At 42.5% G+C, this 25,197-nt stretch overlaps 1 protein-coding gene across 1 annotated transcript; it reads left to right on the top strand.

Moving 5' to 3' along the window:
* The first annotated feature begins 1,701 nt into the window (after positions 1-1,701).
* On the top strand, positions 1,702-23,897 carry si:ch211-51a6.2 (neurotrypsin). Its single transcript, XM_056396385.1, has 14 exons — positions 1,702-2,007; positions 6,617-6,656; positions 11,441-11,683; positions 11,831-11,969; positions 13,429-13,604; positions 14,247-14,394; positions 14,810-14,988; positions 15,565-15,706; positions 17,179-17,393; positions 17,544-17,685; positions 18,650-18,928; positions 19,518-19,640; positions 20,169-20,449; positions 21,681-23,897. Exons 1-14 carry the CDS (start codon positions 1,936-1,938, stop codon positions 21,998-22,000), a joined length of 2,499 nt encoding a protein of 832 aa, XP_056252360.1. The 5' UTR covers positions 1,702-1,935; the 3' UTR covers positions 22,001-23,897.
* The last annotated feature ends 1,300 nt before the right edge of the window (positions 23,898-25,197 follow it).

Below are 25,197 nucleotides of genomic sequence, written 5' to 3'. Positions count from 1 at the left end.
ACCTCATCCTCCAAAATGATCCCAGTGAAGTGAACATTATAACCTCACTGAAGGAGGATTTATTAGTTGGAAAAAAACACAATTTAAACACAAGATCCAGAAGCCAGATCAACAATTTTTCATCTGTCACAATTCAAAATGCTTAAGTCAATGATTAATGGATAACTTAAAATGTCATGTAATAATAAACTAGCTAACATTACTTCCACTTATCTAATTTATGCATCCACCATCTCTTTCTTTGTGTTAAACAAAGGAATCTAATGGAACATAATACATATACACATTTAAAAGCCATCCAGCAACAAAAGGCTAATCAAATAACTGATATAGTATCAGCCAAATAAAATAACATGAGGCTTGAAAAGTCCTTTCTTCAACAGTGGTTCTCTTTTAGTGCAGCAGATAACTGCAATGATCTTTCAAATGTGGATGCAAGCAGCAATATTGCTATGTTTCTCCCTCTGAGGCCATGCATTTGAAGAATCCCATTAGCTACGGTGAGGCAGGGTATTAGACTTGTAACTGAACAGTACCTAATAAACTGGACTGTACATCCCTTGTCAGATTGATGAGGAGCTCATTGGCTGTGCTTTTCTTTTTTACGTGTTTGAAACGTTGAGTTTGAGGAGGATTAATTTCTGTCCAATTCAGAAGTTGTGAGTCATTGGTGATAAAGTCAAAGTCAAGTTGAGAGTTGTTGTTGTGGTTGTGCAGGGGGAACATGCTCAGTGTGTGTTACTGCTGCTCTTCATGTGGTCTTCAAGGACCTCAGGGCTTGTCTGTACTCTGCCACATGGCAGCATTCAATTATGTTTAGACTAACGCTGTTATTTATCTGGCACCTTAAGACGGACTGTTAGAAGGTGTAAAGACGGATTATTTACATTTACATAATGTCACTGATGCAGTATGAGAGCTTCACACCTTTGATTTACAAGAGGAGCAGCTTTGAAATGTCAGAGCGAGGCCTCTCTGTGTGTGCATGTGTCTGGGTTTTACTCATGTTGTGGGGACCTAAATCGATTTACACATTTTGATTGTGGGAGTTTATCTTCCTTATGGTCATTAATGAAGACCTGCTCTACGGTTAGCTTTAGCTTTAGCTTTAGATTTAGATTATGGTTATGGTTTAGGTTATGGTTATGGTTTAGGTTTAGATTATGGTTTAGGTTTAGATTATGGTTTAGATTTAGATTTAGATTATGGTTTAGATTTAGATTAAGGTTTAGGTTTAGGTTTAGGTTTAGATTATGGTTTAGATTTAGATTTAGATTAAGGTTTAGGTTTAGGTTTAGATTATGGTTTAGGTTTAGATTAAGGTTTAGGTTTAGGTTTAGATTATGGTTTAGGTTTAGATTAAGGTTTAGGTTTAGATTATGGTTTAGGTTTGGAATTAAGGTTTAGGTTTAGGTTTAGATTAGGTTAAGGGTTAGGGGCACTTTAAGGAAGGTTTGGGGAAGTAGCCTAGTATTTATGGTTAAGGTTAAAATAAGTATCCAGGAAATGAATGTAAGTTAATGTAATGTCCCCTGTCATGGAGATAGACTGTGTGTGTGTGTGTGTGTGTGTGTGTGTGTGTGTGTGTGTGTGTGTGTGTGTGAGGGGGGGGGGGGACGAGAGAGAGAGAGAGCGAGAGAGAGAGAGAGAGAGAGAAGAGAGAGAGAGAGAGAGAGAGAGAGGGAGGGAGAGAGAGAGAGAGAGTGAGAGAGAGAGAGTTATGTCCCTTCCTCGACAACAGCGCGTCATTTTTAGCTCTGGAGCGGGTTGGATGTCTGGAGTTGAGTTCAGCGCGGACCTCAGCCGGAGCCGGTGTCTGTGTGCGCGTTTCCCCGTTTAGTTTCTTACCGGCCGGAGAGGAGAGACTGTCAGAGAGCGGGTGGAGGTGGTGAAGGTGTGTGCGGAAGGTGTGGAGGAGATGGTTTCTTCGGCAGGATGGACCGGAGGAAAGTCGTGCCCGGGTTCGTCCCCTGTTGCCTGTTACTGGTCCTGTGCGTCTCTGCTGAGGTAAGCGGGCTGCAGCCTGATGTTTACAATCTGACATTTAGCCCGGACCAGCTTTTCTCACGTTTGTGTGTCACGGAGGATTTTGAGCGCCCATCTGATTTAGCGCCATGGGCTATAAGTGAACTACAGAACTGTAACACCTCATGGTTCTGTCATCCCATAATGCCTCTATAGGAAGTTTCCTGAAAATCACTTTTTAGCTTTATAACTGAAAATAGAAGGAAAATAGAAACAATTATCTGGGTCATTGTGTTCAGTAAACTGTGTGTAGCACTGCTGATTTCCAGAGGCAATAAGGCAACAAGTTCATCACAATTACTGAACACACACACACACACACACACACACACACACACACACACACACATATATATATATTAAGATTAGATAAGATGTACCTTTATTGATCCACCATAGAAGAAATTCAAATGACATGACATGAAAGAATAGCACGAGGGGAAAATGTAATAAGAAACAAAATAAGAATAGAAATAGAATCTAAAACAAATGAAATAATTTAGAAATACTTTATACAATAATAACATACAGTACAATGCGATGTAGGCTGCTCTGTACACGTGCAATATAATAATAAAACATAAAAAAACACAGATACAGATATTCAAACCTGTGCATGTAGACTCATTCCACAGATTCACATGCTCAGACTATCAGGTCTTTGACTGAAGGTTTGATATGACTTTAGCAGTTTCACTCTCTCCATTGTACCTCTTATCACCTGATTATTCCCGCCCTGTTACCTTTAGAAAGAAATCTGCATACACCTGGAGGTCTCCCAAACTTTAAACACATCAACTGACACATAGATCCACACCTGATACCTCACACAGCAAGTCGTCTTTTCACTATGAATAGATAAATATAACAACTCTGTCAAAGTCTAACAAGGAAATAAAGTTTGATCACTTGTGGAAACCACAGGTTGGTGTTTACCTTTCGCTCCATAATTCATTGCTCACTTAAGATTTTATTTAGTCTTCTCTCTTTAGTCAGACTCAGATAACAACACATTGAAGAGTATTTACCACAATTAGAAATAAACATGAACTGGTGACATGGTCAGTTTCCAAAGAGGGATCAGAACTGACTGTTTTGTTTGCTCCAGGATCTGTGGATTGTCCCTCCCTGAGTCATACACGTTTTACTGCCAAGCAGCCTGAGCTCTGCATAAACACACGGACCGAAACGTTTCACACTCAGATATTTGAGTGAAGGTGTTGTTGCATCAGATGAGCCGGCCTAAGAAACAGTCGTTTTATTGTAGAAGATAGGGAAGAAAATGAATGTAAAGAGGGGGATATTAACATATTAACACAGACAGACTGAGCAACAGTATGTTACATCCAGTCCAATAGCGATATGTAAATATAGTCAGGATACATGAACAGCAGGTATATTCAGTCTTTTGTGTGTGAAGACACAAAAACTGCATTTACAGTGCAGCCTGTCAGGTGTTCATATCTGGGTGAACAGTATATCTAGCAATCAATCAATCAATCAATCAATCAATCAATCAATCAATCAATTAAATTGTACAGCACTTTTCATGCAGGTCAGTGCAGTTCAAAGAGCTTCACAGATGAAAAGAAAAGGACAAATCAAATAAGAAATCTGACAGTGAAATACAATAAAATAAATTAAAAAAGCTACAATTAATAAACAAACAAATAAGAAAATTAACAAGAATAGAACAGATGAAATAGAATAAAATACAATTTACAAAATAATCAGGATAAAATGAGTGAATAAAATAAAGTGACTAATTATTTAAGAAAAGCCAGGCTGAAGAGGAACATTTCGAGTTTACATTTAAAGCTGCTCTCAGGTCAGATTGTTCCACTGGCTCGGAGCATAAAAGCTAAAAGCTTCCTCACCACAGGTTTGAGTCCTGCGCTTCAGAACAACCAACAGACTGGTACCAGTGGACCTGAGGGGCCGTACTGGTTCATATAGTGTCAGCATGTGGGACGTATCTGCCGCTGCAAGGGCTTTAAAAACAAGGAAAAGGATTTTAAAAATCAAAACAGAAGCTGACAGGAAACAATGTAGAGACTTTAACACAGGTGTGGTGTGTTCTCTCCTTCTGGTTCTGGTCAGGACTCAGGCACCAGATTCCCATTCAGCTGCAGCTGGTTTATGATGTTTTTGTGGAGACCAGATAGGAGAGCATTACAGTAGTCAAGTCTGCTGGATATGAAAGCATGCAGTACTCAGAGATGATGAACACTCATAATCAGGATACGAGAGCAGAGGCTATATTCAGTCTTTTGTGTGTGAAGACTCAACATTGATGCATAAATTACAAACATTTTCAGATAAACTGCACATCTATGCATCTACAGTGCAGCCCAGAGGGATTTTAAAGAGTGGACTGCACCACTGCTGGCTGAAGAGTGTAGGACAAGTCCTTCTTATGCATAGCCCTGAAAGTGTTGGAAGACATCCCTGCAATCTTCCTTGCATTTACTGCATATAAACAGCCTCAAGGGCAACAAATTCAAGGTGTGAGTCAGCACTTTAAGATCACAGTCAATGTTTCATTCACTGCTCCAAGGTGCCGGAGAACAGAGAAGACATAAAATATGTCTGAATACTAGTCCGCCTATTCATTCATTCATTCACTGGTGGTTGGTCTGCTTCATACTATCAGCAGGTCAAAGTCTGCTCTCACTTTTATTCATATCACATCGCTGCAGATGTGTGTGTGAGTGACACACCACAGCTGAACAGCTCCCTCAGGTAAGAGGTTGTTTCGGATACAAGCCTCTAATCCCCCACACTCCAATCAAATCCAAGACACAAGAAACTAGCCTGCCATATTAAACCTAAACCCAGAGAACACACAGTAGCTTACCTAAATATCTACCACAAGATGTGAACACAGGATTTTCATTTACTAGTTTGGGGGCCCTCTGGTGGCCCTGTGGCCCCAGGCAGCTCCTCAGCTTGATTATACCCCAGATGGCCCAAGTATTCCCCATCATCTTATGATAAACCAATGTTGATTAGTAGCACCACTAACACTCAGTAATAATCTGCTTTCATTTTTTTTGAAGTTTACTCCATGTCCTGTGTGTCACACTGTGTCACATACAGACATCTGTGACTTACTGCTTTTAAATCCAAAACAGATGTTCATGTCCATGCAGAGTGTGTTCGCCTCATTACTGCGGTACCTGCACTGTAACTGAGAGAGTACGGTGGCCCTGAGAGCTCAAAGAACTGCAACTTAACGAAACACATGCAAACAGACAAAAACTCTCTCTCTCTCTCTCTCTCTCTCTCTCTCTCTCTCTCTCTCACAGTTACATCAGAATAAAGGCAAAAAATAACTTTAAAAAAAGGAATAAAAGTGATGAACCTGCTGAGATGCCGTTGCATGGATGTATTATAAAACATCATGTGCACTTGTTCAATGGTTTTAACTTCAAAAGTCACAAAGTATTGTTCAGTGCATGCCAGCAGGTTCATCAGTTTTTAGTTTCCCCCGGAAACACTTGTGTTGTGCTGTGAGTATCTGCAGCTCAGTTTTGTCTGTTTACATGTGTTTTCTTAAGTAGCAGTGTGTTGAGCTCTCAGGGACGTTTTTTGATCATGATTTGTATTTCATCTCTTCTATCCTGAATTTATGTTTAAGCAAATTTCATACAAAAGGCTACAGATAAGTTTGTTCACCGCACCTTGAACAGTGTGTACTTTACTTAATCTTGCCTTGTTCAGACCCGACCTGAAGACACAATGCAACAAAATCAGAGCAACATTAAAAAAAAAGAGGAAAATCTTAGTGGAGCTCCACACGTACTGCAGCTGCTGCTGTAAGTAGGAAATAAGCTTAAAGGAGTAAACAACCACAAACATTAAACAGATGGCTCTGAAAAGTGTGTTGCTTCCTCCTGTGTATGAAATCTGTCAGCTGTACTCAGCTTGGTTTCACTACAGATCCAATGGACATCAACAGAGACTGAGTTTCACAGCAAAACATTATCATTTATCATCATTATCATCAACATTATCACACAGCTGCTGCAGCATGATCAGCTTCTCCACTGATCGGTATGATGGTGAGGTTTTCCATGTCCAGCTGGTAGGAGACACCAGGCTATAGACTCCAAACACACTGGACAGACTATATATCTGATCTGGTCTGGGAAGGCCTCAGGTTTCTGCAGGAGGAGCTGGAAAATACAGCGAGGGTGAGGGACGTCTGGACTATAACTTGCTCAGCCTGCTGCCACCACAACCTGTCCCTATCCCCAGCCTAAATATAGATATATATAGAAACATCTTCATCACATGTCCCAGCACTGACAGCGATAGTTCAGACATAAGGGAGTGAGTCTGAGGACGGGGGACTCAGCTTTGTGAATGAAAACCTCATTATACACTACTCACTGAAACTGGCTCAAGCTGGCATCAGTTGTACAACTAATTTAACAACGAGGAAACTTCCATAATGTGGGCTCCAGGGTCTTCAGTGCCTTTGATGAAAGTTAGATTTATGGCAGGAAAACAGTGTAAAAAGCTTTGCAGTATAATAAGAGCGTTGTGTTCTTCTTCTTCTTATGAATCCTGATTGTTTCTTCCACAGGTCTCTGAAGGTGGACACTTGAATGCTGTGCAGAGTGAAGGTAAGAGTCATCTCAAACTCTTTATCCATGTGTGTGTCTGTTTTTTTTGGGGGGAGGGGGGTGAATATCTACATGTCATGAGGTTTACTGAAATGTGTCATCTCAGCACTGGTGTTAAACCACAATGTTCTGTGGGAAAAAAAATAACTGGGTTTCTGAAAATGATTAAAAACCAGAAAAAAAAAATCTTGTGCATAAAATAGGACATAGATTTTTAGTGTCTTATACTCTTCAATGTAATGGATGTCCTGCCACAGACAAATATTGGATTAGCAACTGTTTATGGCAATCATATGCTCACCCACCTGTCACTCAAAGAGGCCACGCCCCAAATTCTACACAACTTTCAGCCTTAATAAGATGTAAACTTGTGAGTTATATAAACAGTTGTCATGAAGGAGGAAATTAGCTCTAGAGACCGAAGCTGTTTTTGTACCAGGCTGTAAACATGTTTATTTCTGCTGTAAAGTTGGACATTTTCACATGCGAGAACAGCAGCTTTTGGTTCTTCAGTGTTGGCTTCATTTTTCAGCCCCAGAGGTTGTTGCTTGGGTGGATCAGAGATTAAAGACACATTTCACATTTTTCTAACAGGACTGATCATTGGGGACAGTCCCATATATAAGCCTATAAGCTTACATGATCCTCTGGGATAAAAAACAATAGCTGCTCAGGTGATGACTGTTGTTGAACTGACTGTTGTTGAACTCTGATTGTTTCTTTATGTTTTGTACATGAGGACCTTCATTAACTGCCTCAGATTATGAGACTAGACTGATACGTTCACATGTAAAACACGCCACGTTGGTCTGGTGGGCAGATGGTGGTTTAACAAGACAATGTTGCTGAAATGCAGGGAAGACACTTAATAGCAACCAGAAGCCCTGCCAACTGTAAAACTGATCTATAAAACTGCTTCCTGTGACTGGTTCACACACGAGAACCAGCCTGATTTACTCAGACTTTAGAGTCCTACAGTCAATTACTCAACACTGGCACATGTAGGTTCTTGCCAATGCAGCTGCCAAAGCATATAATACTCAACAGTCAGCTCATCCATTTCCCAGTGAGTGTCTGACAGCTATAAAGTCAGTGGAACTTTTCCCATCAGTGGTGAAACCTTATTGCCATAAACCATGAAGCAAGACAGTCAGGTATTCTGCAGGGCCTCCACCGCTTTAACTGTGACTGTGAGCTACAGGCACATATGGCTTCACAGGCTGCTGGTGGTGGTGGGGGTGAAAACATGCCATGACTGGAGGATGCTTAGCTGATGAGACAGAGACGGCTGCAAAGACCAACAGCATAAAGACGAGACTGTATGCAGCAAACTAGATTAGACTGGCTGGTCGAGGTTAAGGATATCCAGAATTATGGCACGACTGCAAGGACAGAAACAGTTTGACCTAGACAGAGGTGAGAATCTGTGACTGTTGCATTCACAGTTGAATCAGTCTTGAATCCATATTTTCCTCTTCTCCAGTGTTTTATTTGAAGTGTTGATCCATAAGAAGATATATTTGTGGTTATAAGAACCAAAAACCATCTCAGTCTAGTTTTACATCTCCTCTCTCAGGCTTCTCTCTGGAGCTCTAGTAACAACAGGCTGGTGAGCCAATCAGAAGAGAGGAGGCTCTGAGCCTGTCTTCTGATTGGCTGACTGTTTTCTGAGTGATGGAATAAAAATATAGCAGATTTCAGGTAAACACTCAGAGAAACCAAATCCTACAAGGTTGGATGGTGGGTTCAGGTGGGCGGGGCTTGGGGCAGTGACTGCTTTGTTGTGACATCACAAAGTTCCAGAAGTCCTGACGGCTGGTTTTAAGGCTCAGTTTCTGAATACAGGCTGTGTGCATTTCTCTGTGGACTGAGGCTTTGATACTTTCACTGTATTAATATAGAACCTAGACCTGATCTATAATCAAACAACACATGGTCAGAGACCTTTAGACTATATGGACCTTTAATGCAAGTGTAGAACCTAGATTCACAGCATTCAATCACTGCTGATGTAATATTAGGATTGTTGGACACAGATAAACAGAAAAATAGCTTAATGTCGAAGTGAACACAAATCAACAACAAATCTCTACAAGCTGACCTTGATTAATTAAAAATTACATTGAAATCATAATAAGTGATTGCACTAGATTATCATTTAACTGATGTTGGTGATGAGATTTGGTTCACAGTTGGTGTTCCAGTTCATCTTAAAGGTGTGGGATGAGGTGGAGGTCTGGGTTCTGTGCAGGGCCGTCAGGTTCTTCCATACCAAGTATTTATGGAAAAAAATTACCAAAATTGTAGACATAATTTCTGTATAGCCCTGAGTCCGTGTTTGCTTCACAACAAACATCATCAAAATTTCTCCCCTGCCTCTGTGTCGTGTGAGTTTCGCCGTTATGACAGTTATATAGTATTGACAGATGTAAACAAGAAGCATGACTCAAATAGGTTTAAAAGGTTTCAGTCAAACCCAGTGATAATTACCGCACAGAACAACAAGTCCTCCAACCTAAACAACCATTTACAGGAGGAGAGTCTGGTCAGCACCACAGAGAGGCAGGACTGAGACCAGTGCTCAGATTCTTTAGTAAAAGTAACAGAATCACAATGTAAAACTCTCTGACAAGTAGAAGTCCTGCATTAAAATGTCAAATACTCATTGACAGTTATATTACAGTATATACATTACATTACAGTATATCAATAATAATGTGATGATATACATTACAGTATATCATCACATTATTATTGATGGTGGAACTTGAGGTCAGTGTAGAGAGGTCTGCCATGAGATCGGGCGGAATTTAAAATTACATTTCAGAGTCAGTTTAGGAGCTGTTTCCCTTTAAGTAGCGCCAAGGTTCTTATACAACTCTGTCTGACAGTATTATAAATATTTTTGTTCCATAATATTTACAACTATTTAAAACTAGACCCCATTTTTTTGCCTCACCATTTCATCTGAGGGAAATATTCTATTCCAATATGTCTGCTGCATTATTTGAAACATTCAAGTGAATGGGGATGTGGTCTCAGACTTTTGCATCCCTCTGTATTTCCCCCAAAGCCATGATGGTGCAGTGGTTAGTACTATCACCTCACTGCAAGAAAGGTTCTGGGTTCAAACTCCTGTGCCTGCTGGTTTTCCTCCGACAGTCCACAGACCTGCACGTTAGGTTAAGTGGCAACTCTAAAAGAGAACTGTTGTTTGTCTCTATATATCAGCCCTGCGCAGAATGTCAGTCCTAGTACCTGGACCTCCCCCACTGCCAGCTAGGATGGGCTCCAGCCGCCCTGACGGGGCTGAGTGCTACGGATTGATGGATGTATATTCCAAAAACTTCAGCCTGACACATCTGGTATCTTTAGACACCATCTCCACTAGATCTCCACTAGAATTAGAAATAAAGTTCTTTGGATTTGAACAGTGGTTGATCACACATCATGAGGCTGTAATGGCTGAGCCTGTCACAGTTCACTCAAGAGCTCGACTCAAGAGGCAGATGTAAAAGTCTTTCCTTAGAGGTGGGTGGGTTCTGATTCTTCAGAGCATGTATGCACAAACAACTGAATGAATGAATAAAAGGATGAATGAGCAGACTGAAATTCAAAACCATGACAGACCCACCAGCAGGTCAGTGAGGTTAAAGAGTTTGAACTGACAGCTCACAGCTTCTTCCCTGTGTCTGCACTACAATTAAAACACACTTTTCACTCAGATCTTTATATAGAAGATTTGTTTAGAATTGTATTTTCATTTAATGTTCAGATTGCTGGTACTATCATTGTTTTAATAAAAAACTAAAATCACCTCCTCATGGTTGTCCATTTGTGTGACATTTTGTCATAATTACTGTGTGAAGTCTAAAAGGTGTTTTGTGATGTCACACTGACCTTGACCTTTGACCACCAAAATGTAGTCAGTTAGTCCTTGAGTCCACATGGACATTTGTGCCAAATTTGAAGGGATTCCCTTCAGGAGTTCTCTAGATATTGCATTAACAAGGCCAAAATCATGTCTTCTGATGTCACCAGACCTTGACCTTTGACCTTTAGCCACCAAAATCTAATCAGTTCGTCCTTCAGTCCAGGTGCACGTTTTTACCAAATGTGAAGAAATTCCCTCAAGGCGTTATGGAGAGATTGCGTTCACAAGGCCAAAACCAGGTTTTGTGAGATCACCATGCCTTTGACCTTTGACCTTTGAGCACCAAAATCTAATCGGCTCTGGCTGTCGCTGGATGAATTCTCAAACAGACACACACTGGACCACTTTTCCTTGCTGTGCAACACAAACATCCTGCCCCATGACTCATCACCTCCTCGGTGAACACAGGGCTGTATACACACGACAGCAGAGTCAGCATCACTTGTGATCGGAGTATAAACAGCGTCAGAAACCCCCTCTCTCTCCACGCTGTCGTACGACTCCTCGTACAAACCAGATCTTCTCTGGAATCATTTATCTTCACACTGTAAAGCTTCACTAGTGGCCCCTAGAGGCTGTGATGTGCATCACACCTCAGAATCCAAGTCCTGCTGTGATTCAGTGTTGGACAGACAAACTGTTGTGCTTTGTGTACAGGCTTTTAAAGAGAGAGGAAGTTGGTTTCTAATAACAAAGAAACAGTCATGATTTTAACTAAATTTGTCTTGTCTGTGTTTTGAATTACAAATTCAATTTAATCTAATTCTTTCTTATAACTCAGAGCTCAGTGTTTTGTTGTTCTTCGTGTAAGGTGATTGAGTGAATACAGACTGTGTGACTGTGTCTGCAGCTACACTGTCCTGTTCAGAAGGCTTTGAAGAACTGGGATACTACAATGGCTCAGTTTCCCACACGGACTCAGGCTCCCCCTGTCTGAAGTGGACAGACTTCCCAGACTACATGCGGCAGTACCCGGGCCGAGGCCTTGGAGACCACAACTTATGCCGAAACCCGGACCAGGAGGCCAACCCCTGGTGCTTCTTCAGGCAGAGCTCCGGTGCCATCGGCTGGGCCTACTGCGACTGCCATCAGGGTGAGCTGGGGGGGGGGGGGGGGGGGGTGGGCTTCAGGTGTCTGAGGATGGATGGATGGAGCCTGTTGACTCTGATGGGGAGGTGTGGCTTGTGATATGCTGTATTAGAACAGGGTTACTTGTGGAAATTCTTCCTGTTCTTTGCAGGTGCAGCCAGGTTGGTGGGGGGGTCATCAGGCATCAGCGGGCGTCTGGAGGTCTACCTGAATGGCCAGTGGGGGGCAGTATGTGACACACACTGGACTGACCGAGATGCCAGTGTCATATGCAGACAGCTGGGACTGGGGTGAGGACAGTGTCACACACTCACACACGTCTTTGAGTTAGAAATTTCAGATTTGGTTTGTGGTTTTTTGTCTGAAATGCTGCTGTAAACATCACCTGCATGTGGGGGCCTCTCATTCAGTTTTTCCACTGAGAGATTTTTATTCACAACGTTCAAAACAAATGTTACAAACAACTTCACTGATTGGCCTCGTACTAAATATTATGACTTGCGCTGGTCTGACCCTGGTCTGAAAATGAACTTTGTTTAGACACAGCGACACAGTCCCCCTGATCGGATCCCTTATTGCAGTGGTACAGTGTAACTGAGTACAGCACTGTAGTTAAATATAAACTTGTACTTAACTCAGTTAAATAAAATGAAATACAAATACAATATGATGGGCTGAAATTACTTTACAGGAAATTAAGTACTTTAAATTAGCTCCAGTTCAACCACATACAACAGTAAATACTATATACTGTACACACTGATGCAGTAGTTTTCATAATTATAATACTTTTGAGTGGTGCCCGGTACAATATGTATGTATATACAGTATGTATGTACAGTATATACATATATATATATATATATATATATATATGTATATACTACTCTGCATAATGAGTACTTTGACGTTATATATACTGTATATATACTTTCAGTATATTGTTATTAAACCTAAACAGATTAACTAAAAGGTCCCATACTGTCACTGTTATACTGTCACCTTCAATGTCAGTGACATCACTGAGCACTCATGGCGTAGCTACAGAGACAAGCATCCTGTAGACACACTATCACATCAGGGCTACAGAGATACTGACACCGATTCAAGACCTGTGCCGTAGCCTGAGCTGTTGTTGTCTGATGGTGGTAGAGAGCACTGAGAGTGAAAACAGCATGAAGCAGTTTGAAGAAAGGCTCAGTTATATCTGAGGAAAACATCTCCACTGCAGCAGCAGTTTCTCAAGCATTCAGGACAGAGGGAGAAGTTACCCGCACAAACACAGTCACTGTGATGAGTATGATTTAAATCATGATCAGGCCTGATCATGTGCCGTACCTCTAGTGTCGTGGTGGTGCTGTCAGTGGATGAAGTCTGATGCTGATCTATAGGTGAAAACCACATGACTCCTGTTAATCCCTTGCATCATGTATAAAGCCGGCTCCAGTCCCCACAGGTCACTGAGGGCGGACACAGTGGGCCCTCCGTCCACTGCTCATTGACTTTTCTCACCCCAGGCTGAAAGCTGAATAAACTCAATTACACACTGAGGTCGGACCTTATAGACTTTGGAAGTCACCAGCTGTTCTTTTCAGTGAGCTACCACTGTGTTTTCTATTTTCTCTGTGCAGTTTGTTGTGGCTTCTTCATTGGCCTTGTGTCATGTTTGCTTTGAGTGTGTGTGTGTGTGTGTATGTGTGTGTGTGTTTAAAAGACAACTATGTGTGTGTGTGTTTGCTTTCCGTGCAGTGAGATTGGTACAGCCCTGCAGCAATCCTACTTTGGCCCAGGATCCGTCTTCCACTATGAGCGTCTGGGTTGCCGTGGTAATGAGAAATCCCTACTGGAGTGCCGGAGCCGGAAGTTTGTCACCGGTGACTGTAACCATGGCAATGAAGCAGGAGTGATTTGTGCTGAACCTGAAGGTGAGACCAGGGCGTCTATAAACAAAGAGGAACAGATCAGAACAGACACGTGTCGTATAACCGCTCTGCCGGCCATAGAGAAACACTTTTTTCTGAAACCTCAGTCCTCAGTATTCCTTCAGCACCTAGTAATAGATTATAACAAAAACCAACCAACCAGAACTGGGCTTTTTTGGCTGTACTAGTTTCCTCGCAGAAGTCCACTTGTCGTTCAGCTCCCTTCCTCCTCACACACCTGAACACTTTCTCAGGTACGGTAGGTCGTTCCAGCATCGTGGAGTACCTGCCTCAGTTCTTCTGTGGATTCAGTCTGTCTCAGTGTCTCTGTCTCTTCAAGTGATCCCTGACTGACTCCATGATGCTGAGATCAGGGCAGAGTATCTGCTCTTCTTTGCTTCTGAAGATGGTTCTTTATGACTCTGGTGCTGATCAGACGAAGAATCTAACCATCTAAAAATGTCTCAAACCTTCGCACAGTACAGTAGCTGACTAAAATACACCAGGGGCCAGGGACATACAGGTCTAAGAGCATGTGCCCACCAACACAGATACCCAGGGTCTGAGATCTTTCCATAAACAACACCATATTTGATCAGTACGTATATAATTAGCTCAGATGTTGCTTTGCCTTTTGTGTCTCAGGCACTGGCATCCCTCTGAGGCTGGTGGGAGGTCTGGAGGACTTTGAGGGCCGTGTGGAGGTGTACCGTGATGGCAGGTGGGGAACCATTTGCGAGGACCAGTGGGATGACACCGATGCCGAGGTGGTGTGCAGACAGCTAGGCCTCGGGTAAGAGATAACTGCTGTACTGCTGCTGCACAGAGAGTGTCAGATCAAACTGTGGCGCCTCACTGGCATCTGTCAGTGAAGACAGAGAATATAAACAGTCTACCTGCACACAGGCACACGAGACAATCGATAACTAAACTACCACTTTTAAAACTGGAAAAATCCCGTTTCTGTTCCCAGCAGCAGAAAAGAATCAGCTGACATTTTAGATTTTGTTTTTAATGTCCCAATAATACATCTTGGATGTAACTTTATTTGGCATTCTAACATATTTTTTTTTGTATTGCACAATTGCATGCTGGGTACTCTACATTGGCATAAATAATAGCATGTTATAGTAAAAATATAACATTGTTGTGTGTAACTGACCTTGTGCTTCACATAAAAGGTGGTGTGTGTTTGTCCTGACCAACAGGGGCGTGGCCAAAGCATGGACATGGGCCCACATTGGTCAGGGTGTTGGTCCCATCTTACTGGATGGGGTCCAGTGTACAGGTAATGAGCTCTCACTGGAGGAGTGTCCTCACAACAACTGGGAGCAACACAACTGTGACCACGTGGGAGAGGCGGGCGTGTCCTGCAACCCACACACAGGTCAGAGCCAGCAACAACACACCGACTCACGTTCAGCTCAGAAGACACTGTAGCCATCACTGTGAGATGTACATGTGCTTAGTCTGTAGATTATATACATCAGCACATTAGCATTGCGTTGCCATGCTAGTGTTAGCACATATCGTAAAGCATCACTAAGTACAGCCTCACAGAGCCACTAGCATGGCTGCAGACCCTTCGATGTGTTGGTCTGAACATGGCTGAACGCTTCTTTATGACGATTGTTCCAGTTTGACATAGATGACCTCCATCACCTCTCCATCACTCCTCCCCTCTCCTCACTGCTGTCCTCATTGTCCTTTAAATGTAGGATGTCTGTTGAGTCTTGACCCGAGGAGGACTCCCAGACAGTCAGCGGATGAGAGGCAATATGTCCAGTTTCTGTTGACTTAGCACTTGTAGATGTCCTGTGACCTGGACGACTGACAACCCCCCCCCCCCAGACATGTGATAGTGATCTGAACGGAGATAAAGGATGAGACGGACGAGATTTTTGTCCTGCGCTCCCTGAGCATGTGATCTGTAGAGTGCAAGTGTTTTGCTGTGTGGTTGCAGACGGTGCAGTGCGCCTGGTGGGAGCAGACAGTCACTGGGAGGGCCGTGTGGAGATTTACCACCACGGAGAATGGGGCACAGTGTGTGACGACAACTGGACCGAGCTCAACGCCCAGGTAGTGTGCAGACAGTTGGGCTTCAGGTCAGTGCATTACTACGTCTGAGTCACTACTGCTTTGTGCCTTACGGGTCATTCACACATAGGATTCAAAAAGCGAGGTTAGGAGATTTATGTTTATCCATCCATCCATCCTGTTTTCTGTCTAAAATCTTGGTCCTGGTTGTGGTGACAGCAAGGTAGTCCAGATCCCCTTCTCCTCTGCCAAGTCCTCCAACTAATTCCCTGGGATACACTGTAGTATAAACCCTTCAGCATGTTTATGGGCCTGGATTACCAGGGTCCACGAGATACCCTGATCAAATGCCCAAACCACCTCAAATGGCTTCACTGCTAAAGAGCAGCAGTTCTACTCCCTCATGCTCCCTACCTCCTACCTACCTTCCCTCTCTGAGCTCCTCATCCGACCCTAAGAAACCCTGCAAGAGAATCACATTTTGTCTCATTTTTTGGGTCCCTACCGATGATTATTGCTGAGTGTAGGAACATAGGTCAAATTGTAAATCAAATTCAGAAACAGCTCCTTCTCTTGGAAACATGAATGAGCTTAACAAATGTCACAATAATCTGCCAGGACATATTTTTTCTTTAAGTGGAAATTTTGGTGTAAGATTGGGATTGATTGGAAGGCCACAGGGTCACCACAGTCAACAGGGCTCATCCACTGGAGAGCGTAGTTACTTCAGACAGACTCACACCTTTACTAGGAATCTGTCAGTGACTGGACGAACCCCTGTGATGATTCAGCTCAACCGTTTCGACTGATTTACCATTTAATTAAAGTGACTGGATCCATGTTACTGTAGCTTTAGGTCTGATTAAGACTGAGATTAAGATTTGTCTTTTCATTTTTGGTCATTTCCTCATTTGAATCTGCACTTCAATGCTAAATTGCTAATTAAGTCAGTCGCATTTGGAAAAATGCTGTAATTACTTTGACACAAGCAGGAACCAAAAAAAACGGTCAAACAAGTGTGAGAACAAAAAATAGACTGGAGGGATATTTAAGGGCAAGTGTTCCACACACAGACTAACCGTCTGACATTACAATCAACAGATCTGATGATGATGTTATGTGTCGTTACCAGCTGATTTCAACGAACTGAAATCAGCCTGTAGAGGTTTAGAAATGTGGATGCAGAACCTGCAGTGGCACGTGGTTGTCTCTGATCAGATGAAAATAAAAAGAACATTTCATTTCTTAATGAAAAGTCAAAAACACACTCTTTTTTTATATTATTAGACACATATCCCCCAAAGAGCACTCCTGTAAATTCCATGACAGTGAGAACCTGCAGTGTGCAGGAGTTTTTAAGTTTAAGTTGTATTCTTCATACTCTGGAGAAAATCAGTCTAATTTATACACTTCTGTTGCGACAGATCAGTCTTTTCTGCAAGTTGAATGAACCCTGTAGCGAACATGGGCATTTGCACAAAAGAGTTTCTCACATTTACCAGTGTTTCTGTCTCTCTCTTCTGCGCGGTGGTGTGTGCAGGGGCCGGGCGGAGGTGGCTCCTGACGGGGTGTATGAAGAGGGTCGAGGGACGATCCTGCTGGACGAGGTGCGGTGTCAGGGAACAGAGGCCGGTTTACTGGAGTGCAGCCACTCCGGGTGGAGCGAGCACGACTGCTCCCACAGTGAGGACGTAGGTGTCCGCTGTGAAAGAGGAGGCGATGCCGATCAGATACCGGGCCTGCTGCCTCCTGCTGGTCAGTACACACACTCCACTGTCTTCTTTCTACTGAGGGAAGAAGTTTTCACACATATGAGATGTGCGTGTGTTTCCCTGTAAAAGCCACAACTCACAGGCGTCTGGAAACCTCATGATTAACTAACACCAGCACATCTTTTGTTTGCAGGTCCTCTGGTGCGGCTGGTTGCTGGAGAGAGCAGGAAGGAGGGGAGGGTGGAGGTCTTCATTAACAGCCAGTGGGGAAGCGTGTGTGATGACGGCTGGAACGACGTCAATGCAGCCGTAGTTTGTAAACAGCTGGGCTTCACGTTAGTATGATATTACACCCTCTCTGACATGTTTCCCTAAGAAAGCTAAAAGCTCAGGAAGTGTCCACCGATTCAAAAGAAAACTGATATGGTGCTTTTCACGTTAAGGTAGTCATGACGATGAAAAAGCTGGTTCAGTTCAGCACAACCTGTTTTTTTTAAACGTATAAGGGAGGGCTGGGTGATGAATCTCATTTTAACTTTCAATTACAGTTTTGTCTTCCAACGATTATAAAAACAAGACAATCAAGATAAAACCATTATTGTGCCGCATCCTGTTTCACAACAAATATCACCCCCCCTACAAAAACCATCCCCCACCATTATTTTTCTTTTCTTCCATTGAATTGTATTTAAACTTGAAGAAAGTCCATTGTTAAAAAGACTAAAGTTTTTTTTAAAGTTCAATAAATGTATGGTGTTTCCAAAGTCAATGAGTAATCATGTTAAATAACGGTGATCGCAATATTGATCAAAACAATTGTGATTATGATTTTTGCCATAATCGAGCAGCTGGACTATAAGGATGATTATATAAAGCAAATCACCCGCCAGATCAAAAGACACACAGACAGCAGGTCACAGAGAAGAGGCGTCCTTTAGAAAAGGTAGATTAAAAGACTTTATTTTGAAAGACATTTTGAGCTCACTTTAGTTTTCATCGGGTCTGAGATAATAAAATTTATTTCTGGAAAAAAACTGACTAACAAACCCAGAGTGTGTTTTTGAGAAATATATAAATAAAAAATGAGGATTTGTACAGTCACAGAGGAAACAGCGGACAGCAGACAAAATAAAATACATGTAGGCCTACTGGAAACTTAAAAAAAAAACATATACATTATTGACCAATAAGGAAGAAATAATAATGCTGTTGTGTGTGTGTGTGTGTGTGTGTGTGTGTGTGTGTGTGTGTGTGTGTGTGTGTGTGTGTGTGTGTGTGTTGTGTGTGCTGTCCTCTCAGCGGCACGGCTAAGGCCCGATCCATGGCATACTTTGGTGAGGGCCAGGGTCCCATCCATCTGGATAACGTCCGATGCTCCGGCGCAGAGACGGCGTTAGGCCAGTGCACGGCTGTGGGTCAAGACGGACTTGACTGTCACCACAATGAGGATGCAGGCGTCATCTGTGATTACACCCTGGATCCTGTGAGAGACAGTGCCATGGCCCTGCAGACCTGTGGCCTGAGACTCAATAACCAGCGTCGTCGACGCAGGATCATAGGAGGAGATAAGTCACTGAGGTGAGAACACACACATTCACACACATTCACACTGTTAGTTCACTGTCTCTTTAAATCCCTGCACAGCCACGGAAAACACAAACACGTGTTATTATAATACATGTAGTGTGTGTGTGTGTGTGTGTGTGTGTGTGTGTGTGTGTGTCTGTGTGTGTGTGTGTGTGTGTGTGTGTGTGTGTGTCTGTGTGTGTGTGTGTGTGTGTGTGTGTGTGTGTGTGTGTGTGTGTGTGTGTGTCTGTGTGTGTGTGTGTGTGTGTGTGTGTGTGTGTGTCTTTGTGTGTGTGTGTGTGTGTGTGTCTGTGTGTGTGTGTGTGTGTGTGTCTGTGTGTGTGTGTGTGTGTGTGTGTGTCTGTGTGTGTGTGTGTGTGTGTCTGTGTGTGTGTGTGTGTGCGTGTGCGTGTGTGTGTGTGTCTGTGTGTGTGTGTGTGTGTGTCTGTGTGTGTGTGTGTGTGTGTCTGTGTGTGTGTGTGTGTGTGTGTGTGTCTGTGTGTGTGTGTGTGTGTGTGTGTGTGTGTCTGTGTGTGTGTGTGTGTGTGTGTGTGTGTGTGTGTGTGTGTGTGTTCGTGTGTGTGTGTGTGTGTGATTGCAGGGGTGAGTGGCCCTGGCAGGTGTCTCTGTGGCTCAGGTCTCATTCTAAAGGAAACCATCCTCTGTGTGGAGCCTCACTCATCAACCCCTGCTGGGTGGTGACCGCCGCACACTGCTTCAAGAGGTAGGAGACAGCTCCCTCTTATGGTCACCTGCTGAAACACAGACATCACAAGGAGCTGTTTGAAATCATAACTTTACTCTCTTAATATATGACTCTTTCTTTTCAAATTCACAACTTTATTCTTGTAATTTTACGACTTTGTTCTCAAAATTTCACATTTCTTTTTTTTCCTAATACTCTTTCCTAGTTTTCAGATTAATTTACAATGAAATCTTAAAATCATTTATGAAAAAGGTTTTTTCTGGTAAATTTCACACACACACAAAAAAAATTATGAGAGTCAAAACAATGTTTTATTTTATTCAGTTACTCAGATGTTGAAGTAAAAACAAATCCAATAATCACCTGTATTCACCTTTTGACACTGTGACATGAAAGGGTTTTTACTATGGGTGCCTAATGTTGCCAAAATGAAAGCCCTGCTGACCTGTAGTAACATGTTTTGTGGGTCATACATGTCATCTAATGCGCATTAAATGATGGGTATTTATTAACACCATCATTTCCGATCTTTCTTTGCTGCTCCAGATTCGGCAGAGACCCGACCCGCTACGTGTTGCGCCTGGGTGACTACCACACTGAGGAACAGGATGACTTTGAACGCACCTTGTCCCCCGAACGCATCGTCGTCCACAGAAAGTATCACAGTCAGGGCTGGGAGTATGACATTGCCCTGCTGAGGCTCAAAGGTACAGAGGGTAACTGTGTAGCATTCAACCCTCACACCGGTGCAGTGTGTCTGCCGGAGCCAGGGAACAAGTGGGAGAAGAGGCCTGCTGCCTGTGTGATCACTGGCTGGGGCATCACAGGTACCTTCGCTGCTTAGATCATTGGATCGATAAAATGTAGAACATCACTTTGCATCTGTTGGTTTTTCATCATCATTAGTATCTTAATGAACACTTACATATCTGTCCATCCAGTGCAGCAGTTTAGAAATTTAGAGAATAAAGTCATAACATTAAAACATAGGACAAGATGGAGATTATCCCTCGAACTCCGCACTACACTGATGATAAATTGCCAAGCGCCAGCAGATGTCAGGGATCACCAGCAGATATTAACGACCACCTGCGGATGTTAGGGACACATCATTAGTTGTGTACCTTAGCGTCATCAGGTGTTTTCGGCCTTTTAATCACAAGACACCCTCTGCTGAGGCAGGCCCGCCACAGGCTAGTCAATCCTGGGTGTGTGTCCCTCAGACCTTGGGGCCCGGTCGGGGTCTTTCCTCCTGATCCGTAGCCATTGGCTGCAGCTTTCTGCCGTCCCTGATGTTTCTTTTATGGTCTGTCCATGGAACTGCGCTCGATGTTCTGGGCAAGGCATCGGTAGCATTTCTTTTAGCTTCAGTTGTTGCTGCCAGGCATTATTTATAAACATTTATATATATGTATAAATAATAATATTTTATTATTATTATATTTTGAGAATAAAATCATAATATTTCAAGAAAAAAGGGTCATAATAAAAGTCATGCTTCTGGCAGCTGCTGTTTGTCTAACAATAGAACAGACTCAGTTTCTTCACAATCTTTTCAATGTCCTGATTATGATGCTGATGCTGATGCTGATGCTGATGATGATGATGATGATGATGATGATGATAGCGATGTTGATCAGCCAAAAGATAAAGTATCTAGTATTAGTGAAACCTAAAGTAGAACTTCACAGGATGAAGTTCCTCATTTTACAGTTTCTGATTTTTCCCCCTTATTCTTAACTTAATTCTCATAATAAACTTTATTCTTGAAATATTATGATTTTATTCTCAAAATTACGACTTTATTCACAAAATTTCAGATGTTTTATTCATCAATGTGGCCCTAATACTCTGTTGTACTAATCAGCCCTTTCACTTAGAAATTTTATTTATATTCTAATATGCAACAACGCTCTCTGGTCAGTGTCAGGACTTTTCAGAAGCTGCATGTAGTCACTGCACTAACAAATCATTTGTATTTCTACATGTTAATTAAACAAGATGCAACATGTGAACTACAGCCTCAGAGTAAATGACACATGCTTTTCCTCTGTCCAGAATCGGACTACTCCCGGACCCTGCTCCAGGCGTGGGTCCCCCTGCTTCCAGCCTGGAGGTGTAAGAAGCGATACGGTGACCGCTTCACCAGCCGCATGCTGTGTGCCGGGAGCCTGTCGGAGCGCCACCGTGTGGACAGTTGCCAGGGCGACAGTGGGGGTCCGCTGGTTTGCCAGGGGGAGGGGGGCCGCTGGGTGCTGACAGGAGTCATCTCCTGGGGTCACGGCTGTGGTAATCCCTCCTTCCCTGGGGTGTACACTCGTGTGAGCAGGTTCCTGCGATGGATTGACAAAGTCGTCAACAAACCCTACAAGAACTAATGATGCAGAACGATATTGATATCCAGAGTCGTTAAGAGGTGTCAGGGTTTGTAGCAGCAGGTGTGTGCTGGTGAGAATTAGGCCTCCTTGACTTCTACACTGAGCTCTTCAGATCATTTGTCTCTTTTCCCAAATCACTTCAAAAAGCATGTAAATGACACTGTACAGTACTCTCACAGTGTGAATTCATCACCATACAGTCGGGGACACCTGTGCTGTGTCATGTGACCATGATCAGAGCCAGTGAGGAGCACACAGCGAGTGGTAAAACATACATCTCCTCAAGCTGCTATATGTGCCTGTTTCCTGCACCTCTTCATTTAACCAGTCCATTCCTCACTCGCTACAGGGTTTCAAAACTGACCAATCAGATTGTACCGCTTCACAATACCAGCCTTCCAGTGGTTTGCCTGTGGAAAGCTGTTAATGTGGAGGAGCAGCAGCTTGAAGGTACAGCTTGTTACTTTATGTGGTTTGGCCATGCTCCCGAGCAGCAGTCCCTACTGTGAGGCCACATGGAAATGCATATGTTCAAGGTTGCACAGTACAGGTCTTTGGGTCCTGATCCAAAGTGGACCACGAGAAAAAACCTGCCTGAGCCCAACGTGCATAAATCCATTTTGATTATCAAAATGGATTTATGCACTTTTCTCTATACAGAGTAGTGCCAATCCAACAGACTGGATTAGAGAAACCTGTGGCAATAGAATCTGGCTACTAGGAGTCAAATGGACCCACCGAGACCTCTGCTGGGTACATATGACACAGTTCAATAGTGAGTCATGTAAAACGTTGAATGACATTGCACTAAAATGCATGCCTTACAATCACATTGTCACCTGTGAATGAGAACTTGATTGACAGTGATGGGTAAAAACAAAAGCCTTTGGAGAATGATGTGTGTAGAAGAGTAGAGTACTGAATTAACAGTCCATGTGTGCATCTCTGAACATGCACCACAGGTCAAACCATTGTTCATCGCTGTTATTCTAACCGTTAATGACATCATTGATGCCAGATGTCTGCTAAAATGAACTACTACACTAATTACAGCTCTGTAAAATAACATTTAGTGTCAACTACAATACATGAAAAAGTGTTAAAAGTGCAAGTCCATTAATAGGCTGTCTACATGTGGCTTATAACCAAAGATTGAATTACCGATCAGGCTATTGTCCTGGGGCCCTAGACCTCAGGGGCCTGCAAAAGCCTCAAGTTCACTGTTTCTGGTCATTTGTTTAACTGTAACTCTCAGCTGATCACTGATGGTGAGGGCCTGAAGGTGGGTCCTGCTTTATTATTGATCGTGTGTGCAGATATTGTGCTTACATGCTGGATAATCCTAAATGAATTTGTATTTATGTTTGGACTTCTGTACACGATGCACAGACAATGGGGAAGAACATCAAGTTAATTTGATTTGAATTTACGTAATTCAGTAAATATTTGTGCACCAGAAACAGATAATCGCATGTTGTCACAGGAAGTATTCCCTTATATACTTGTACATATTTCTCATCCGCATTACAACTGTTATGTGTTGCCACACTGTGTGTGTGCAGCTGTAGTGTTTACAACAAGGTATATTTTATTTCTGTTTCTGTTCTGCATTGGCCAATGCAATTTTTTTTTATCATTTTAATTTATTTAGAAAAAAAAACATCAATGTTGACTTTGTTAAAGTGTACTTATTTAAATTGTGTTAATGGTCACATTCCACTATGAGACGAGAGAAATAACAACATTGCTGTAGGTAACTATGCTGCTGGGACATTTAATATACGGTATGTGTCTTAGCCACAGGACTCATTATAGAGCCTAGCTTGATTGTCTCTATTCTTACTTGAAGCCCTTTTGTTCTTTTTGCAGAAACTGTTCATTAAATGTCTCAAAACCATCGATTCAATTCTCCACAATAACTCACAAATGTCCTCACACTGTGCAATCAATGCTCTACAGAACTGTAACATTCTCATAACAAACTGAAAACAAGAATCCTCTCCTGGTGGTTGTCTGCTTCCTCCACTCAGACTAGTTCCAGGTTACATCCCTGTTTATCCAGAGTCAGAGAAAATATGAACCATTTGTGTGAAATTTCATGTCATAATACTGTGAAGTCTTGAGTTATGGCCAAAACGTGTTTTGTGAGGTCACCGTGATCTTGACCTTTGACCACCAAGATCTGATCAGTTAATCCTTGAGTCCAAGTGAACAGTTGTGCCCAATGTGAAGGGATTCCCTTGAGGAGTTCCTGAGATATTGTGTTCACAAGAAAAAAATCATGTTGTTTTTTTAGGTCAACCAAACCTTTAGCCACCAAAATCTAATCAGTTCATCCTTGAGTCCAAGTGAACGTTTGTGTCAAATTTGAAGAAGTTCCATCAAGGCGTTACTGAGATATCGTGTCTGTCACTGGTATGGAGGAATAAAAATACTCGTCCTACAAAGGTTTACTTGGCAATTTCAGGATAATGTATATTTTCATAGCACTAAGTGCATCTCTCTACTGAATTTACATTCTCACTAGTTGATACAGTCTTTATTGTGATGGCTGTATTTTGTTCTCTCTCAGTGTTGACTTGTTCTTAATGGCAATCAACACTTCCTTCAGATGTTTAAAAAGCCTTACACAAGGATTGCTGCCTAAATTATTGGAATGGCTTTTAATCTGAAACTGATTGAGGGAATATTAAATTGGCATTAACAACAGATGGAAAATGAATACAGGGAGATCTGCAATGTTTCTACTTAAACGCTACATTAAAGAACAATTTAACTCAAAACGACCCCATTACCCGTGGATCTCCATATAATATTGGCAGAACACAAGGAACCAAAACTGTGCAATAAATATATATGGTGAGCACCCCACTCTCGCCCGGTGTCAGCTGGGATTGGCTCCAAAAGCTGCATTTCCACCACAGGAAATTTCCCAAGGAAAGTGGACCTTTGGTGGAACTCAGTTTCCCCTCCTGTGTATTCACTGGAGGAAACCATCTAAATGCTCAGTGGGTAATACTTTCTGAAAGTTCAGGAACTTTAGAGGGCATGGTTGCAGGGCCGATTGTTGGGCAAGTGGACATTTCTCCTCATTTGTTAACGGCTTCCTGATTTGTTTCTAAAAACAAGCAAGAGAAAGAGAGAAAGATACAGGCTGAGACAGCGAGCGAGCAAGAGCGATGGCAGTTGAGCGAGCT

Source organism: Seriola aureovittata, chromosome 14 (assembly GCF_021018895.1).
Source record: "Seriola aureovittata isolate HTS-2021-v1 ecotype China chromosome 14, ASM2101889v1, whole genome shotgun sequence".
In the NCBI taxonomy this organism is placed as follows: Eukaryota; Metazoa; Chordata; class Actinopteri; order Carangiformes; family Carangidae; genus Seriola; species Seriola aureovittata.
This window is presented reverse-complemented; position numbering and strand designations above follow the sequence as displayed.

Coding starts and splice junctions, on each gene's coding strand:
- si:ch211-51a6.2 (XM_056396385.1), top strand. CDS start 1,936: ATGGACCGGAGGAAAGTCGTGCCCGGGTTCGTCCCCTGTTGCCTGTTA. Junction 11,970..13,428: donor TGCAGACAGCTGGGACTGGG/GTGAGGACAGTG, acceptor CTTTCCGTGCAG/TGAGATTGGTACAGCCCTGC. Junction 13,605..14,246: donor GATTTGTGCTGAACCTGAAG/GTGAGACCAGGG, acceptor TTTGTGTCTCAG/GCACTGGCATCCCTCTGAGG.